The 20,998-nt window shown below is 37.6% G+C and overlaps 1 protein-coding gene across 1 annotated transcript in view; it reads left to right on the top strand.

Moving 5' to 3' along the window:
- Window positions 1–1,408: 1,408 nt before the first annotated feature.
- Window positions 1,409–20,998, top strand: part of LOC141285455 (SH2B adapter protein 2) — a 36,974-nt gene continuing 17,384 nt past the window's right edge. Inside the window, exons 1-4 of the mRNA XM_073818467.1 lie at window positions 1,409–1,549; window positions 8,144–9,035; window positions 18,894–18,995; window positions 19,152–19,243. Of these exons, the coding sequence (XP_073674568.1) occupies window positions 8,175–9,035; window positions 18,894–18,995; window positions 19,152–19,243 (1,055 nt within the window). The 5' untranslated portion in view covers window positions 1,409–1,549; window positions 8,144–8,174. The remainder of the gene's footprint in view (window positions 1,550–8,143; window positions 9,036–18,893; window positions 18,996–19,151; window positions 19,244–20,998) is intronic.

Here is a 20,998-nt window from a genome sequence, read left to right as displayed (position 1 = left end):
CTTATTTATTCAGCATGTATAAATCTCAATTTCCAAAAATTGACTCTTATGACTGGTTTTGTGGCCCAGGGTCACATACGTGAAAACATCTTTAAAGCATGTAGATAAAAGATAAATCTTAACAAGTGGTGCATGAGCTAAAGGATTTCATAAAAACTGTCAATTGTGTTTGGCTCTCAGAACTGACGCTTTACCCTTAGTTTGCCAATTAAGACTTGACAGAAAAATGATGGATGGGTTAAAATTTCAATAGTCCACATTAGACATTCTGCTAACTATAAGTAATTCTGCAACTAAATGTAAACTAACTTTCATTTGAGTATAGTGGACTGTTTTTTTAGGGTTAGTACTAGTAGAATAAGTTGATGTGTACTTGCAAAGTTATATATAGTCAGTAAAATGTCCATCAAAATAAAACTTTAGCCACATATTAAGCAGACAGTCACTAATACTTTAATGAATGCTAGTTGACATGAGAATGCAAAGTTATTCATAGTTAGTATAATTAATGTTAAAAAGTGGATTATCAAAATAAAGTGTAACCAACAGATGTAGCAATGATCTTGCTGATATGTGACCCTGGACCACAAAACCAGTCATAAGGGTCAATTTCTTGAAATTGAGATTTTTTGCAAGCTGAATAAATAGGGTTTCCACACAGAGAAAATGGGGTTTGAAATTTTACCTTTTGGGGTACAACAGCTTGTCGCTGGAGCAGTACCCTTAAAATGACATCTTTGTACCTTTTTTTTTTTTACCCCTAATAGGTACATATTAGTACCTAAAGGGTACGTATTACTGCTCTAAGGTACCCTATAGGGGTATAAAAAGGTACAAATATGTCCTTTTAAGGGTACTGCTCCAGCAACAAGCAGTTGTACCTCAAAAGGTACAATTTTACACCCCTATTTTTCTGTGTGCAATGCATAAAACGAATCAAAAAGTATGTTTTGATATATTTACAGTAAGAAATTTACAAAATATCTTCATGGAGCATGATCTTAATATCCTAATAATTTTTGGAATAAAAGAAAAACTGATCATTTTGATCCATACAATGACCATATTTTTGGCTATTGCTACAGAAATATCCATGCTACTTAAGACTGTTTTGTGGTCCACCGTCACACATATGAAAAGGAGCACTGGCACAGTATAGTATGCAGTGTACAGTAAGCACAAGCTAGTATTCTATAGCTTCTCCATGAACATACAGCATCAGTGTGTATTTCCACTCATGTGATCTGATCCTAGTGAGTGTTCAGCTGTGATGGAGGAGGAGGATGATGCTCTGAATCACCTTCACTCAATGGTGACCAATGACTTCATGACGTGGCCTATTTAAGGACCAATCAGAAGCCGCGTCGCGTCCCCTTTAAGAGCAGCTGCATTGCCTGGAGAATAGATGTGCGCGCGTCATGTACCAGCCTCTATACTGCTCACTTATGGATCATATAGCGATGCGATGTGCTGGACTCCTCCACAAACCTCCGTCGATGGATCTGGAATAACAGCACTGGCATCAGATGCAGTGACGCATTTATCGGAGGTGAGAATGAACGCGAGTGATTCAGGGGCCGCGCGTTCGCGGGACGCGTCCAAAAACGCGAGTCGGAGCGCAAGAAGAACGCGTCCTGAATGAACGGCCCTTCGCTCTCATTCATTATGCGCCGCTTTACCTACCTACCTGTTTATTTTGTGTTTAATGCTCGTTTAAATGCACGCCCGATGTGCGGTGAATGATTATTAACGCGTAATATGGGTCACAGTCGCTGGTTCTGGAGATGCTGGTTCAGTGTTGGTCATCTGCACTGTGTTTTGTATCGATGTAAACGTATATGCGTGTGTGTTATTGATTCAGGCCTCGTGCACCGGCTTCATTCACAGAGATTCACAGCATCATGTATGTTACCCACCCAATAACAGAGAATCTGAAATAATCAAATGATACATGCATTTGTGCACACATGCATAAACACACTGCAGCTTACTGCACACATATACACATACAGGGCCATTCTGGGGGTTTAAGGGGCCCTGACAACAACATGTAAATAGACAATACAGGTGTAAACATTAAAACACCCATAAAACCATTGCAAATGCTCTTTCCAGCATCAATATTTTGGGTTACAATTGATATGAATGTTAAATTAAAATATGTAGCCTACTACAAGTACAAATAGACAACATAGTCTAATAATATGAGCACATAGAAACTGCGTGTGTAAGAGTAACACAAGAACTACAAAAAATATAATCACTTCTGTAAATTTCTGCATACAGCTAAAGATAAAAGTTAACATATATTTTGCAGAATCTGCAAAATGTTCATTATTTTACCAAAATAAGAGGGATGATGCAAAATGCATGTTGTTTTTATATATAGTCCACAAGAGAAAATAATATTTGAATTTATGAAAATGATCCTGTTCAAAAGTTTGCATACATTTGATTCTTAATACTGTGTTGTTCTCTGAATGATCCACAGCTGTGTTTTTGTTTAGTGATAGTTGTTCACGAGTCCCTTGTTTGTCATGAACAGTTAAACTGTCTGCTGTTCTTCAGACAAATCTTTTAGGTCTCAGAAATTCTTTGGTTTTCCAGCATTTTTGTGTATTTGAACCCTTTCAAACAATGACTGTATGATTTTGAGATCCATCTTTTCACACCGAGGACAACTGAGGGACTCATATGCAACTATTAACCAGGCATTAAGAGCCGGGGGTGAAAGCTTTCTGAATTTGAAGATCAGAGTAAATTCACCTAATTTTGTCTTCTGGGAAACATGTAAGTATCTTCTGTAGCTTCTGAAGGGCAGTTCTAAATGAAAAACAATTATGATATTTAGACAAAATAAGAAAAAGGTACACATCTTCATTCTGTTTAAAAGTTTTCATCCCTGGCTCTTAATGCATGGTTTTTCCTTCTGGAGCATCAGTGAGTGTTTGAACCTTCTGTAATAGTTGCATTTGAGTCCCTCAGTTGTCCTCAGTGTCAAAAGATGGATCTAAAAATCATACAGTCATTGTTGGAAAGGATTAAAATACACAGAAATGCTAAAAAAAAAAAAAAAGATTTTGTGGGACCAGGCAGAACAACAGGCAGTTTAACTGTTCAGGACAAACAAGGGACTCATGAACAACTATCACTAAACAAAAAACACAGCTGTGGATCATTCAGGGAACAACACAGTATTAAGAATCAATGAACAGGGTCATTTTTATGAATTCAACTATTTTTTCTCTTGTGGACTATATGTAAACAAATTTTATGTGAAATATCTTATTCAGGTCAGTACTAAATCAAAAATAACATGCATTTATCATCCCTCTTATTTTGATAAAATAATTAACATTTTGCAGATTCTACAAGGTGTATGTAAACTTTTGACATAATTGTAGTTGTATTAAAATGTTTGTATACAAAGTGGACCAGGAAGAAATTTTGAGTTAAAACATATTGGAAAATTTAAATAATGGAATATAAAATATAATATGTAAAAGCACAAAACCTCAAATATATAAAATATATCAAACAAAACAAAAGCGCATCACTGGCAAAGTGGGTGCTCAGACAAAAATAAGAGAGATAAACACTACATGTCCATTATGCAGAAATTTACTGACAGACTCTTACAAACTCTTTTGCCACTTGTCTTGTTAGTCTTTTTAAAATATTCACAAAAACCAATACCAAAATGTATTCCAAATGAATGGAACCCTTTCAAATTAAACAACTTGAATATATTCCCATTCATAACTTTTTGGTTTTAAGGATCCTTTACTAATTCTGAACATTTAAATGATGAGCCATCACTTCCGGTTTCTCTGGGCCAACACACAGGCCAAACATCTACTGTCATCACTATGCGACAGAATGAAAAGAAAATAGTTTAGTGGTTAAAATACTAATTTCCCCTCTCTGAGCAATAATTAAGACGTTGAAATCAACTGAAGATTTTAACAGTGGACCTGGAAGAAGATGTGTGTCTACATTTGTCTCACACACAGTGAGGTGGATGCTTTGAGCTGCCAGACTTTTAAGGATCACAGTTTGAGAATTAGAGATGCTGGCTGAGTCTCGGGATCAGAAAGTCTCTAAAAAAGACAATCAGACCACCTAGGTAACCAAAACATGTTTGGGAAAGTTGCCATAAAAAGCCTTTGATGTCATCAAACAACAAATCCATTTCAGGAAGCTCCAACTGGGCTGTGGTCAGATCTTCCAGCAGGACAATGATCCAAAGCACACCTCACAATCAGCAACAAAATAGTTCACCGACCACAGACCCAAACCACATAGAGAACCTGTGGGAAAAGAGTCCACAAGTGTTGTCCTTCGAATCTGAGAGATTCTGGATGAAGGAATGGTCTTAGGTCTCATTACACATTATAGAAGAAGACTTCCCTTACGTAAAAGAAGTTTATTCAGGTGTGCTTTTAGTGTACTTCTTTTAAACTTAAAATAGGAAAGTATACTTTCAGTCTACTTTTTATGTATTTCTCATAAATGTGGTTTATATACTTCTCAGACATTTTAGTATACTTGACTTATACTTAGAAAAAGTCTACTTGTGCTCTGATAATCTGTGTTTTCATTGTTATACACTAGGGGTGCTATTAAACATCGTCTGTATGGAATTTTCAAAACACAAGTGAAGAAGAAACCGAAACAACAGATGCTTCCACATGTAATCTAACACAATCACAATCATAAAACAGCATCAAAACCATAGATATGGAAAACTGTGGAACGTTATGGAATAAAATGTCCACCCATGAAGAGGAAATAATGACTGTCAAGCTTTGGGCTGTTGATCAACTCCATCTACGTTTTGATTATCATCAATAGTCTTTTTGTTCAAAATGTTGTTTATTAATCTATTATTTAATAAACTTACACGCCACATTCAAGCGTTTATAAAAAAAAAGAATACCCTCCCTGCTGAAAAAAACAGCTAAAACTAAAACTGGTTGGCTGGTATTAGCTGGTTTAAGCTGGAAGTGGCTGGTTTTAGCTGGTCTGCCAGGCTGGAAAAGTGGCCAAAACCCCTCTAAAACCAGCCTGCCGACCAGCTAAAACCAGCTAAAACCAGGCTGGTTGACCAGCTAAAATCAGCCAACCAGCCTAGGCTGGTTTTAGCTTTTTTTTCACCAGGGCTGTTCTTTCTTTTGATGTTTTGTATGTTCAGATATTCATATAACAAACTATATACAAATTAATACCTAAATAGGGACATAGTTGTATACTTAAAGTATGATGTAAAAGTTCAGTTGAAGAAAACCTACGAATATACTTGCAGTATAAAACTACTAAACTAGTAGTTTACTGAGACTATACTTCAAAGTGTACTAAAATGCATAAAAAAGTATTTAATTAGACTATCAGACTATCACTATTAATTTTAACTATCAGAATAAGTTCACTTTTAGTATACTTGCATTACAAACTAAAAACATAGATGTAAACTAGTTGTGTACTCACAGTTTACTACTGTTATACTTAAACGTATACTTTTATATACTAGAAAGTGGGCTAATTTAGTCCCAAGGAGTATTGAAATAGTACACTTAAAAGTATACTATTAGTACACTGATATTTGTATACTTACTACATAAAGTATACTTAGAATTATTATTAAACTTTACTTAATTATACTTAATAAAATAAACTTAAGGTAATAAATAACTAAGGGTTAGAGCTGTTATATCAGCAAATGGAGGTGTTTCACTTTAATTAAATGTTAGACTTTTGTAAATATTTTAAATAAAAGAACAAGATAAAGACCAAAGATGTTTTTTTCCATGGCCTGTTTTGCTCGTATTTTCCAAGGGTGTCAATATTTGTGGAGGCCACTGTATTGTACGGTTTTAGTGATCTTGTGTAATACACTTGTCTTAATGTCACGTGTTCAGTGAATGGCTCTTATTTCCAGACAGATGCTGGTCTGTGTGTCCCTGCATTCAGTGTCATTCTCTGCATTATGATTGGAAAATAAGAGAGAAAAATCTACTGTGTGTGTGATTGTTTCTTTCTTCATGTTTAAAGTTATCTAATTGTGTGTGGGTGCATACATATATATGAATTCTTTATGTGCACTCTTCTGTTTGACTGTAAGTTGTTTTAGAGCGCTTGTGTTTTCCTCCTGACGGTGCTGAGGCAGAGCGGTTTGTGGTCCACTTTGGTTAATGCTGCTGAAATTTTGTGTTCTGCTTCTGCTGTTTGTTTATGCCACAACATTTACAAAATATATGTTGAGTAAGTGTTGCATGTACCTCATGTGGTGATGGGTGTCAATGCCATTCTCATACTGTGGCTTTGGCATGAGTACGAGTAAAGCCTTTTCTTGTTTGATATATTGTTTTAAATATCCAAGTGCCAGCATGCATGATGATAAAATACGTGTTTTTGATCAGTACAGAAATACAGTGAAGCTTTGGCAGTCATATATTTAAATGCAATGGATATTGTGTTTATTTTACTTATGCTTTATTCACTGATGACATGGTGCAATTTTCCATTTGTCCTGTCCCAGTTGCCCATATGTGTGTTTGTTATGACTTTTTTTTAAATTAACATGTTTAATTACACAGTAATTCTAATAATAGTCTTAAAAGTATAATAATAGTTCTTAAAAGCACGAACATAATCTATTATAAACAAATTCTAACATTATTTATGTTGGTGGACTAGTAAGTGGCGATGTTCCCAGATGGAAGATCAGGGCAGGATTTCATTGCAATACACCAAATCATTGCCATTTCTCTGGTTTTGAAATTTCTTAACCTTTCTGAAATTTAGACTGGGAGCTGGGGGAAAAAAATCATGCAAGAATGATCCTAGTAGGTAAATGCGCAGTATGGACAAAAATGTAACAGTCACTTGCTCATTTGTAAGTTTTGATTGCCATGTAATCAGTATAAAGCCATATAAAGCAAATGAGCAATATTAATCTACAAACGTGCAATTTAATTGGACTAACCAAATTTTATACGTGAAGGGGGTGATTTTTTCAGAAGCAAGACTTTTTACCCCCTACAGTTGTGTTTTTTTGGAAGTTCTCAAATCGACTGATTTGGTTTAGACATTTGTGACCACAAAGTCTTAAGTATGAGTATATTTGGAGCAATAGCCAGAAATACATTGTATGGGTCAAAATGATTGATTTTCTTTTGTGCCAATTTGCCAAAAATCATTAGGATATTAAGTAAAGATTATGTTCCATACAAATATGTTGTAAATTTCCTAACGTAAATATAATAAACCTAATTTAAGATTTTCAAATTGTTGTATCTTAACCAAATATTGTCCTTATCCCAACATCAATGGAAAGCTTATTTATTTAGCTGGTAAATAATATATAAATCTCAGTTTCAAAAAATAGACACTTTTGACTGGTTTTGTGGTCCAGGGTCACATTTGTGAGGCCGTGCCAGTCTGAATGACACATTGGCTACATCAACACCACATTTCTTGATGCCTAATTTGCTGACTATATCTGATGATCAGCTTATATTTTCTTTTAAACAGGGTTCGCACACCATGGTTAACTTCACCTTTCAAGAACTTTCCAGGTCCACTACTCTAAAATTCAAGGACTTAATGTGGGGACACATTTGAAGAGAGAACAAGGTTATATCATGTTACCTTGTAATATACATTGTTAAAGTTTTCATGTGTCAAACACAACTATGCAAAAAAGGTTGTTTTTTTTTTGCATTTATTTTTGGCCATATGACAGAGATCTGACATTCTCTTTGTCACATTACTGTTTTGCCTAAAACTGTATTTTATGTTTAAAAGTGACCCATATCCTGCTCCACCTGAGCTGGTCTTTCGCCACTTTGCTTTTTTTGACAGTAGAAAATCCAATCTGTTCTCATACAAGGCAGATGCAAATGCATATATCCAATTCATATTTCAGATTTATTTCCAAATGAGGCCTGAAACCGATCTGAGCATTTCATAATCCATGCAGTTTTTTCCTGCTTACATGTTCATGGGTCCTATCCAATCTGTGCCACATGGGAGAAAGAAATAGGGTCACTTGAACCATGAATTATAAATTTGGTCTTTTGCTTCACACTTTCTGATTAGCTTACTGACCTCTCTCTCTCTTTCTCTCTGTCTGTGTGTCAAGTGGTTTACCAGGGCATTGGCATGGCCTAGTAATGAATGGCGACGGGGCTCCCAGCAGCCCGGAGCACTCCTCCTGCACGCTGCCCGACTGGAAGGAGTTCTGTGAGCTTCACGCTCGAGCTTCCGCCGCCGATTTTGCCTACAAGTTCCGGCGATTCATCAGCGAGAATCCATGCTACGACTCCCCTGGTGCTGACGCCAACTTTTCGCAACACTTTGCTCAACACTTCTTGACCTGCTTCTCTGCCGCCCTCGACCAGGTTCAAGGTCCCGGCTCTCCGGGCGACTCCTCTGCTCCAAAGTACAGCATCGTGCCCTTCGTGGGCATACAGAGCTGCACGTTACCCTTCAGCCACGACCTCTACCATCGGCGCAAAGACGTGGGGGCCTCGAGCGAATCACTGGATAGCATGGACAGCGGAGGGGGTGGAGCCAGTGGACAGGAACAGCAAACCCCCACTCGTAAGATGGCAACCGTAAGCCAATCCAGGAGCTCGGAGGACGTGTCATTGGGGCGACGTAAGGCACGCTTCAAGAAAGGCTTTTCACTTCGCAACATGAGTCTGAGTGTGGTGGATGGGGTTAAGGAGATCTGGCACCGCAGGGCCTCTCCAGAACCAGACCCCTCTGGGACCTCCAGGAGGACCAATGGAGCTGAGTCCATGGGGTCCGAACACTGGAGCCAGAAGCTACGGCTGCCGCGGGGCTCTCAGGGCCATAAGGCGGAGCTGTTGGAGATCCAGAGGGAGGGTGCGCTCAGATATATGGTGGCAGATGACACTAACTGTATGGGGGCAGCACAGTGGCAGAAATGCAGGTTGCTGTTAAGGAAGACCGCAGCGCAGGTGGATGTTGGAGAGAAGTTCCAGCTTGAGTTCTACGTTCCACCAAAGGTAGAAGATCTCAGATAAATCTCTCATTAGTATACAAGTTTGTGGGTTGGGGGAAGAAAAAAAGATCATATCATATATAGCAGAGCTCTTCAACCTGGCGTTCCTGCATTTGGAAGGGCTCATCCCTATGCCCTAATCCCTTTAAAGGGTTTACCCTCCGGAGTGAAAGCTTCGAAGGGTGTAGGGGACCAAACAACTGTTTCTTGAAGTGCCCTTCTGCGTCGTCATCTCATGCCCATAGGCAGAGTGTGGTCACGGGATAATAACAGAAAAGGGCACTTCAAGAAACAGTTGTTTGGTCCCCTACACCCTTCAAACCTATAAAGTTTGGCTTCAACCCTAATCAACCACATCTGAACCAGCTAATCAAGCTCTTCAGGATGACTTGAAAATGGCAGGTAAGTGTGTTGGAGAAGGCTGGAACTAAACTTAACAAGATGGTGGGTCTCCATGAGCAGGGTTGGAGACCTCTGTTATATAGGATAGATTTTAATTTTTCTGCATGGGTAAAGTGGACTTCTTAGACCAGGGGTGTCCAACCCTGTTCCTGGAGATCTACCTACCTGCAGATTTTAGTTTCAGCCCTGGGGTCCGTTCTTCGTACCTCGCTAACTAAGTTAGCTGGATTTGATTGTTGACGATTTTGCGTGATCTTGGATCGCTCGGTTCTTCGAAGCTCATCCGGGACTTGCTGTCATAGCAACAGGTGCGCAAGCTTAAACCTGCTCTGGAGCAGGTTTATTTCATGTAAACAGGATTTAGGCTGCGCTCCTGGCGGGTTATGATTGGTTGAAATGGCGAGGTCACATCTGATTGGTTAAAGAGCACGACTGACGCGGACTGACTCACGTGGGGAAAGAAAAGTATCTTGCAAGAAAGTGTGTGTATATATATATATATATATATATATATATATATATATATATATATATATATATATATATTTGCGGGGAAATCACAGGTTCCAAAAAATATTTGGCAGCACAACTGTTGATATTATGATAATCCAACATTGATCATTCTAATAATAAATCAGCATATTAGAATGATTTCTGAAGGATCATGTGACACTTAAGACTGGAGTTAAAACAGCTGATAAAAATTCAGCTTTTCATCACAGGAATAAATTCTATTTTAAAGTATGTTAAAATATATATATATAAAAAAAACATTTTATATTGTAAAAACATTTTGCAATATTACTGTTTTTTCTGTATTTTTAATCAAATAAATGCAGCCTTGATGAGCATAAGAGACTTCTTTAAAGACTATTACAAGTCTTACTGACCCCAAACTTTTGAACGGTAGTGTATAAAAAAATAAATAAAATAACATATCAAGGAAAAAACATGTAACATGGGCAGCATTACGCATTTAATTTGTTCACTACTTTTTGCCAGCCCTCTCTCCTTGCTTTTCCAGCTTTTGCAGTTTTCCCTTGCGTTTTTATTAAACTCTGAAACTCCTGAAATCCCTCAATCAAGAGTTCTTGCTCTGCTGCAGAAAAATACTGAGCGTGCTCCTTCGTCATGTTCGCCGACCAATCAAAGCGTTGCCGATCAATGTTTCTACTATCGATACGTAGCCCCTTTTAAGCCACCCAGTGATCTCAAATAACTTCATCCAGCTATACTAATCATCAACAACAGGTGCGTTCGGAGAACCGGAATAGCGAGCTCATAGTTAGCGCGATGATTTGATCTTGGATGTGTCATTAGATCTTGGATGTAGTAAGCGAGGTACGAAGAACGGACCCCTGCTCTAACATAGCTGTTTGTAATTATCAAGTGCTACCTAAGAGTTTAATTAGCTGGATTAGGTGTGTTTGAACAGGGTTGGATCTGAACTCTGTAAGATGGTATATCTCCAGGAACAGGGTTGGGCACCCCTATCTAAGACCATTCTTTTCCAAATATTGTTTCTTTTTGTATTATTTTTTTGCTCCCTCTGGATTTAGACTCTTCTATACTTAGTTTAAATCATAAGAGTCAAATTTGGTTATTTGTTATTTGCAATGGGTATACTGGTCATTGTTGTGCTTGCAACAAGCTTCAAAGGACAAAGACAGTACTTGCAGATATTAGACATTTAGCTGAGAATGGTTTAGATTAGGGGTCTCCAACTCCCGAAGAGCTACCATCCTGCAGATCTCAGCTCCAACCTCAATCAAATACACCTGAGCCAGGTAATCAAGGTGTTCAAGAATACTTGATAATTACAGACAGGTTTGTTGGAGCAGGGTTGGAGTTGAAGTCTGCAGGATGGTAGCTTTCCAGGAGCAGGCTTGAAGATCTCTGGTTTAGATTAAGCTGTTTATAACAGGTGAAAAAACAGTGTTGGGCAATGAGTTAGTACAGTGTTTCCAATCCTGGTCATGGAGGAAACTAAACACTGCACATTTTAGATGTCTCCTCAATCAAACACAACTGAATCAACTCATCAGCTCATTAGTGAAGGCTCTAAGACAGGGGTCACCAAACTTGGGCCTGGTGGGCTGATGTCCTACAGAGTATAGCTCAAACTTGCCTCAACACACCTGCCTGGAAGTTTCAAGTGTACCTAGTAAGACCTTGATTAGCTGGTTCAAGTATGTTTGATTAGGGTTGGAGCTAAACTCTGCAGGACATGGCCCTCCAGGACTGAGTCTGATGACCCCTGCTCTAATACTTAAAATTGTTGAGGGTTCTCCAGGACCAGGATTGGGAGCCACTGGCTTAGTAAAAGTAACATGCTATTCTGAACAGTTAGCAGAACAGTAAATACAAGTAAAAACTGCGTAGCAAGTAGTAAATACTGCAATAGGTGTCTAAGTGTGTGTAAGTGGCAGTCATGGAGTGTTCTTGTGGTTGATGAAGAACTGCTTGCTGTTAAGTAGTCTAATGGCTTGAAAATAAAAGCTGTGTGTCAGTCTGGTTGTCTGTGATTGGATGCAATGGTACTCTAGCTCCAGACAGCAGTGTCACAAGCAGGTGGTTAGCAGGGTGAGCGCAGTCCTTAATGATGTAAATGCGCGTCTTACTCAAGTAGCGTGCTTAAGGCCGGGATTTTATTTCCACTAATGAGCTCAGCTGTTCTCACCACTTCCTGAAGAGCTTTGCCGTACCATACAGCGATGCAGCCCAGGATGCGGTGGTTCTGTAAGGGACACTTCCCTAGTTTTCAAAACTTGTTCACTTTCTGCATTCAAATTTACCATGTTGACGATAGACACGAGAACCACAAGATTTGTGTTCATGTTTTCTTCTTCCCCTTTATGCATGTTGCTCATAAACAGTCTTGAATGTGAGACAGATTCAAATGAGGGAGGACAAGATTTTGACTTTTTTTGTATAACACAATCAGATGAGTTCAGAAGACTCAGAATAATGGGCAAGAATCATATGAACTACTTTAAAGGTGTAGTAAGCAATTTCTGGAAAACACTGTTGATTTTTTAGACCACCAAAACAAACACGCCACTACCCAAAAGGATCACACCCCATCTTGATGCCTTCTTTTGATGTTTTGTATGTTCAGATATTCATATAACAAAATATATTCAAATTAATACATAATTAGGGACATAGTAGTATACTTAAAGTATGATCTGAAGTTCACTTGAAGGAAATTTACGAGTATACTTGCAGTATAAAATTGCTAAACTTGTAGTTTACCGAGACTATACTTCAAAGTGCGCTACAAATGTATAAAAAACTGTTTAATTAGTAATATCCTTAAGTTCACTTTTAGTATACTTGCAGCACAAACTAAAAACATAGATGTAAGCTAGTTGTGTACTCAAAGTTTACAACTGTTACACTTAAAGTATACTTAAAAGTATACTTTTATATACTAGAAAGTGGGCCAATTTAGTCCCAAGGAGTATTGAAATAGTAAACTCAAATAGTATACTACTAGTACACTGATATTTGTATACTTACTATATAAAGTATACTTAAAAATATACTTGAACTTTACTTAAGTATACTTAAAATAAACTTTTTCTGGTAAGGCTACTGAAGTAAAGAAAAATAATAATGCAAATGAACATGATACAAGCAAAACCAATGTTAATCACATATCAAGAAGAAATAAATCAAACTCAGTGTCTGTTTTCAAGCCTTCCCGCTCTTTAAGGATCTCCAGCACTGGCCGATATTAACACGGGTCCTACCTCTTGCCTGAACATAACCATACTTTTTAAAGTTTTATTCCCCTGACCTTTTAATATTTAGTATTTTCTCTGCCATCGCTCTCTTTCTATCCACCTTTTTCTTCAACATAGAAGTAAGCCTGTGGATGAGACTTCTGGTTCATTATCCGCTATAGGGAAATAACGAGAATAATGACAACGTGCAGTAAACAGTAACTGTTTGGACTACAAACTAGTGTGTTCCAGACCCATAAAATGTACAAATGTCAGCGCCCTCTCTGACAGGAAGAAAAAGGTGGATAGACATTGTCTTGTGCAGTGAGCTCTGTCTCCTCCCCCATCATGAGTGGACACGCCCCTTACTGCTGATTGGCTATTGGTGTAGCACTTTTCACTAGGGCTTTCAAAAATAATTTACTGTACCTTTTAATGGTTTGTTTATCTACTATTTGAATATAAATTTTGAATTTATCTTTTGTTTAGTTTTAGAGTATTGTCATGTAACCAGACCACAGACTAAACAACAAGGCTGAGAACTGTCCACTTTGCCAGGAAGAGGCCGTCTGACTCATTTGTTTGATATGTGTTTAGGTGTGGGATTTTCTGACATGGTTTACAGTAATAGACTGGTGCGAAAAAGTCTAATTAACTTTCAAAGATTTACTGAATTTCAAATCTAGTGAGCAGTTATCCTTAAAGGCGCTAATGGACTGATAAACTGATTAAAACAACCCTTCTGTGCCCTCACTGCCAGAAGTAATGTCAGCAAAAGGGCTTTTTCAGTTTTGCGTGAAGCATGCATGAGGCGGGCAGCGAACAGTAGTGAAAAATGCAATATTTGTCATTTATTTGAGTTTATTTTTTCTGACATTGAGTTAATCTAGTGTTGCTTCGGCTGGCTACACCTGAGGTGATTTCATGAATGAGCAGATGAACCGGACGTACTGACGTAAAGTGATCCTCATTAAAAATGAGTCAGATCCGGCCTCTTAAAATCCTATTCCACATTTTGGTTTTGTTCAGAAGGGTTTAGAGAGATTTTAGGAAGCTGATCTCAGAGCAATTTTAGTCCCTCAAGACAGTACTAATAACTTCCTTTTCCTGAGCAAACTAAAGACAGGATAAAAATAGAGGGGGAATGCGTATCCATGCTAACTACAACATAAACAGATGTATCTGCAAGCTTCTGTCTGTCTTCTTGTATACTCACAGTGCTCAGAAACTAATAAAGCACATAATGCCTATAAGAGAGATTCCCTCAACAAATGCCGTCAACGGCACGTGAGAGACAGAAGCCGAAGCGGAGAGTTTGACGTCATGAATCAGTCTGATGAGGTCTATGTTTTCAGGCAGTAAAGCATCAGTCATCAGTTTCACTCTTAAGTTTTCAGAACAACATCCTCTTTCCTTACAAATGAGACAAAAATTGATGAAACTAGAAGTTAGGCAGATTGAAAGACTAGTAGTTTTAGAAATGATGTTCGTAAATGTGTGATTGGTTGTTACAGGAAACACTGGGCTTAACAGTAAGAATGTCCCGAGGCCCTCAAGAGATCATGTACAGTATGTCACAATAGTGAGTACACCCCTCACATTTCAGAAACCATTTTAGTATATCTTCTCAAGGGACAATACTATAGAAATGAAACTTGAATATATTTTAGAGTAGTCAATGCAAAGCTTGTATAGCAGTATAGATTTACTGTCTTCTGAAAATAACTCAACATACAGCCATTATTGTCAACAAAAGTGAGTACACCCTAAGAGATAACAGCAGTATGTTGTTTAACCATGCAAAGCCACATGTCCTATTCATCATGTTTATGATTTTGTCTGCTTGACAGGACCATACAAATTTGTGTATCTTGTATTAGAACAGTTAAAATTTGATGCTTTAAGTACCATTCTCTCATACTGATCACTGGATGTTCAACATGGCATCTCATGGCAGGGATTTGAGAATCAGAATTGTTGCTCTCCACAAAGATGGCCAGGGCTATTAGAGGTTCAGTAACACCCTGAAACTGAGTTACACTACAGTGGTCTGGGTCATACAGAGGTTTTCCAAGATGGGTTCCATTCAGAACAGGCCTTGCAATAGTCGATCAACAAAGTTGAGCACTCGTTCTGTGTGTCAGGTGCAGAACCTGGCTTCAAAAAACTGATGCATGAATGCTGCCAGCATTGCTTTAGAGGTTTCAGAAGTAGAAGGTCAGCTTGTCAGTGCTCAGACCATACGCCACACACTGCAACAAGTTGGTATGAATAGGCGTCGTCCCAGAAGGAAGCCTCATCTAAAGCTGGCTCACAAGAAAGCTTGCAAACAGTTTGCTGAAGACAACCAACAAGAGCATGAATTACTGGAACCATGTCCTGTGGTCGGATGAGACTATAAGATAAAGTTGTTTGGCTCAGATGGTGTCCAGCATGTGTGGTGATGCCCTGGTGAGGAGTACCAAGAAAATTGTGTCTTGCCAGTAGTCCAGCATGGTGGTGGTAGCATCATGGTCTGGGGCTGCTTGAGTGCTGCTGGTTCTGGGGAGCTGCAGTTCATTGAGAGAAACATGGATTTTATTATGTACTGTACTTTCTGAAGCAGAACATGATGCCTTCCCTCCAGAAACTAGACAGAACGGCAGTTTTCCAACATGATAACGATCCCAAACACACCACCAAAATGACAACTGCCTTGCTGAGGAAGCTGAAGGTGAAGGTGATGGGCTGGCCAAGTATGTCTCCAGACCTGAACCCTATTAAGCACCCGTGGGTCATCCTCAAGCGTAAGGTGGAGAAGCACCATGTGTCTAATGTCCAGCAGCTCCATGATGCCATTATAGAGGAGTGGAAGAGGATCCCAACAACAACCTGCAGCTCTGGTCAATTCCATGCCCAGGATGATGAAGGCAGTGCCAGATAACAATGATGCTAATATATTGACATAGGGCTGGACAATAATTCGATATCAATATATATCGCGATAGAATTTTTTTCAAAAACGGTGATAAGATTTTTAAACCCATTTACGTTATTTTGATATACATTTGCATATATATATATATATATATATATATATATATATATATATATATATATATACAGTATGTATGCAAACGTAAATATATAATTTTATACATTTGTCACTGAATGACGTGATGACGTACCTCAAAGACACGCTGCTAGCGCTCAGCAGCAGTAGTTGGTTAAGCTCCGTTGCGGGAAGTTTTTAGCTACAAAATGAGTATCCCTGACCGCAATACAGATGTGGATGAACAAGCTTCCGCAAGAAAGAAGGCAGACGAAATAGTTGATAAGAGAGGAAAGACTAATTCAGTGGTATGGAAGTGGTTTGGCTTTTTAAGTTCGGATAAACTCTGCCATTGGTAAGTTATACACGGTTCATGCAAACACTCGCCACAATATCAGCGCTGGCCGCTTCAAATAGATTTTCAAAAAGGCTTTGACTTCGTTAAATAAACAATCGCGATAGGGCTGGATTAAACTTTAAGAGGCAATGATGTAAATGAATAAATATGCACGCTGACCGTTTCAAAGTCAAAACGCGGCACTGATGTCTTTATATGAATGTATCTGAAGGGAGCCGACTGTCCTAAGAAACGTATCGTTGGCATTTTCATTTCATGCCTGATAAAACTGCGTTAATGCTGCTTTGTATACAGCAGAAACAGTTCAGCTGGTCAGATTATTGCAAATCTCAACCAATGTTTTTTATGCAGCAAACACAGAGTTGTAAATGTGAAAGAAGTTCATGTGCTTTCTAAAAATCTAAACAATTAAGACAGTTATATTTGTGACCCTGGACCACAAAACCAGTCATAAGGTTAAATTTTACAAAACTGAGATTTATACATCATATGAAAGCTCGATAAATAAGCTTTCTATTGATGTATGGTTTGTTAGGATAGGACAATATTTGGCCGAGATACATCAATTTGAAAATCTGGAATCTGAGGGTGCAAAAAAATCAAAATACTGAGAAAATCACCTTTAAAGTTGTCCAAATTAAGTTCCTAACAATGCATATTACTAATCAAAAATTACATTTGGATAGGTTTACAGTAGGAATTTTACAAAAAAACTTCATGGAACATGATCTTTACTTAATTTCCTAATGATTTTTGACATAAAAGAAAAATCAATAATTTTGACCCATACAATGTATTTTTGGCTATTGCTACAAATATACCCCAGCGACTTAAGACTGGTTTTGTGGTCCAGGGTCACATTTATGTTTTAAGTAAATATAATACATTATATACTTGATTTATTCCTTTTAATGGTGTAAAGGCTGAAACGCCATTTTATAAGATTTCTTTGTGAAAAACCTGTATCTGAACTGTAAATCATGTAATTTTAAGGCTTAATACCGTACATCGTCCAACCCCACTCATACTGTTCATTTTACTTGTGCAGCTCTTAAAAAGGGTCATAAATTGGCTCAAATTGATATTTAAAAATTCCGCATACACTGTAAAAAGTGAAATAAAATTCATTCCTTGATATTTGTTGATATTTGTGTATTGAAAAATATTTTTGATTGACATTTAGACTCCTATCTAATTTTCTAAATTTAAGTTGTTGTTTTTTTATTTGGGCTAGCTAAAATAATTTTCAGGGCTACCAAAATCTGAAGAGTACCTGCCCGAATGGCTACCAGAGATTTAGGAATTTTGCGAGCCCTGACCTCCTTTCTGGAAGAGGATTAATAATTAGTTGGCCTAGTGGCATAATTTTTATTATGATTTCTTTCCCCCTTTTCTGTTCCGGCCAGAGCAATGTCTTTTTGTTGTTGCTCACTCTTTATTTATTTTATTCTTTTTGTTTCTTTATCTGAAAACTGCTGAAGCAGTTTGTTTGTTGTTTAAATTTATATGAATAATCAGCCTGCTCTAGTTTAAATTGAAATATATTATTGTTAATAAGCTGAGTCTGAGAGTTTTATTTATGTGATAGTTTATTTCACATTTCTTGTTTGTAAAGGCTAAATAAAAAATAAAAAGTGAACCTTATTTTTTTTGTATTGTTTTTATTAAAAATATTTTTATATAATTTTAAAAGGAGGAGCCTGGATGTATTATAGACTTTGCAAATTCAGTTTGCAGTCATTTGTAGGTACAGACATCCATTGTGTGTGTCCTCTGCAGTTTTTTCCTGAGGCTTTTTAATATTGTCCATATCGATATCAGAATTATATCGTATCGACCGAAATTAAGAAATATATCGTGATATAGTTTTTTGTCAAATCGTCCAGCCCTATATTGACACTTTGGACAAGTTCACTTAGGGTGTACTCACTTTTGTTGCCAGCTCTTTTGACAATAATGGCTGTATGTTGAGTAATTTTCAGAGGACAGTAAATCTATACTGCTATACAAGCTTTGCATTGACTACTCTAAAATATATCCAAGTTTAATTTCTATAGTATTGTCTCTTGAGAAGATATACTAAAATGGTTGCTGAAATGCGAGGGGTGTCCTCAGTTTTGTGACATACTGTAGTGTCCATTATGCCTTGCAATACTTGATGTGATGATGTAAATTGTGCTGATTTCAATATATCAATGTGGACAAGTTGTCTAAGCTGTTGTCTAAAAGTTTTACTTTTTTTAATTTTTGTGAGTGTGAATTTATATCTGTCATAGTTGACGCTCACTAGATTTTCCTGTTGTATACAGTGTGTGTATTTGAATGGCTGATTTGTGTTTGTAGTCGTCTAAACCCAAAGTGAGCGTCCCGCTGTCTGCGATCGTGGAGGTGAGGACCACCATGCCTCTAGAGATGCCCGACAAAGACAACACATTCGTGCTCAAGGTACAATTCCCTCTTTCTTACACTTGCTAGTCCTTCAACCGCTTATGTACATTTCATATATGTAACTTTAAGAAATCTTTGAGAAACTTAACCATGGAACCTAGTGGATCTAGATCAGTGCTGTCAGTTCAAACTGTGTTGTGTTGTCGATCACAGGTAGAAAATGGTGCTGAATACATTTTGGAGACCATCGACTCTCTGCAGAAGAACTCGTGGGTCGCAGACATCCAGGACTGCATTGACCCTGGGTGAGAATCCTCTGATGAGTATCTGGAAACATGTTCACTTAATAGTTTTCACAGAATATCAAAATAACAGGAGAAAATCACTAAAACAAATCATAACTTTTTTCAGTCAGTTGTAAAAAAAATTTGATTAAATTATCTCTTGTTATACTACTATGCAATCATAATAAAATCATAGAAAAAAAAATCAAAGCAGCTTTACACAAAGTCATACTGTTATGTCTATAACAATTGCTTAGCATTTTTGTCTTGCTTTCTTAGGCTGTTGTTAACATTTAACATTCCTAAATCAAGATACAATTACTTGAGAAGTACAATAACAAGATATTAAAGGTCCCATATCGTCAAAATCAAAATTTCCTGGCTTTTTTCATGATAACTAAGGTCTAGGGGCTATCTAACTACCATATGAGTTTCAAAACAGTCAATCCACAGTAAATTGCACACAGCCTGCTTAAAGTAGCTGTTCATTTTCACGAGCAGCTGTGACTTCCGTAACGATGTGACGTCCGATCGACTCAAGTCACCGCCTTCAGTCACAAACCAACGTCCCACCCTCCTTTTGTCAAACCCCCAGACAACAACGCATCCATTCCATTGAGCAACAACAACAGGAAAACAAGTGGAGAAAACCCTGTTCAGTCGATAGATGTCAAGCTACGATCATTACACAGGCTTCAGAACAACGTTAATATAAGAGACCGGCAGCACGTCAACTTCAGCCTCTTTCACACAGCGATTCCGGTAAATACACGCATAATGTGTCCCACGATTTGTTCCGGAATTGTTTAATTTGGTTCATTCACAGTTGTTTTCCGGGATCTGTGCGTGCTTTACACACAAACCATAAAGACATGTGACGTTTGGATGTGAGATGTAATGCGACGCGTACGTTTCACTAAACTGAAACTAACCTGAACAAACTGTGCTTCAGCGCTGATAGTGAGGAGCTGGCTCTGCCTGATGATCGCTGCTTCATTCCACTTTGCACGTAACGTTATTTTTCGTTGTGAAGAGTCGCTTGATAACGTGCATCATTACTACAACACTGCCTTTAGGTTCTGGCTTTGGTTCACACAGTTCCCGTAATTTTCCAGAATCAGCGCGCATTGTGAAAGGGGCTTTACTAAAGCAACAGTTATGTAGCTTACTGCATTCGGTGTTTGTAAAAGAAAAAACATTAATGATCATTCTGAAATATCCTGTTGAGTATCAGCTCTCTCTATTGCTCTGAGCTCGCTTACGCTTACAGCATACATGACCGTAGTTACCTGTGATTGGCCTGGTTGTGCGTCACTCAGAAAACAACAGGCCAATCAGAAGAGAGGCTCATGAATATTAATTAGATGGGCCAAAATCGACCTGTTTTTGACAGAGCTCCTAAAAAAGGAGCTGTAAAAATATATTGAGATGGATTTTGACACTTATACCGCAAATATATATTCTTAAGGACATCAACAAATAAAATAAACCTCCAGAAATGTGTACGATATGGGACCTTTAAGTCTATAAATATTATTTTGTTTTCTGAAAAAAAAAAGAGAAAAAATATCTGACAAATGGGTTAAGAAACATAATCTTGTTTTCCCTTTAAATTATGTTTCTTAACCCATTGGCTGTTTTTTTTTTTTTTGCCTTAAAGCAAAAATATATATTTTAAATTTATTTTAGAATTCCTGTTATATGGAAAATTACTTTAGATTAATACTTTAGATTATTGTGCCTTATATTCAAAACTTACAGTATCATGTTATGTTG

This window comes from Garra rufa, chromosome 14, assembly GCF_049309525.1.
Source record: "Garra rufa chromosome 14, GarRuf1.0, whole genome shotgun sequence".
Lineage (NCBI taxonomy): Eukaryota > Metazoa > Chordata > Actinopteri > Cypriniformes > Cyprinidae > Garra > Garra rufa.
The sequence above is the reverse complement of the archived record's forward strand: the minus strand, read 5'-3'. Positions and strand labels throughout refer to the sequence as shown.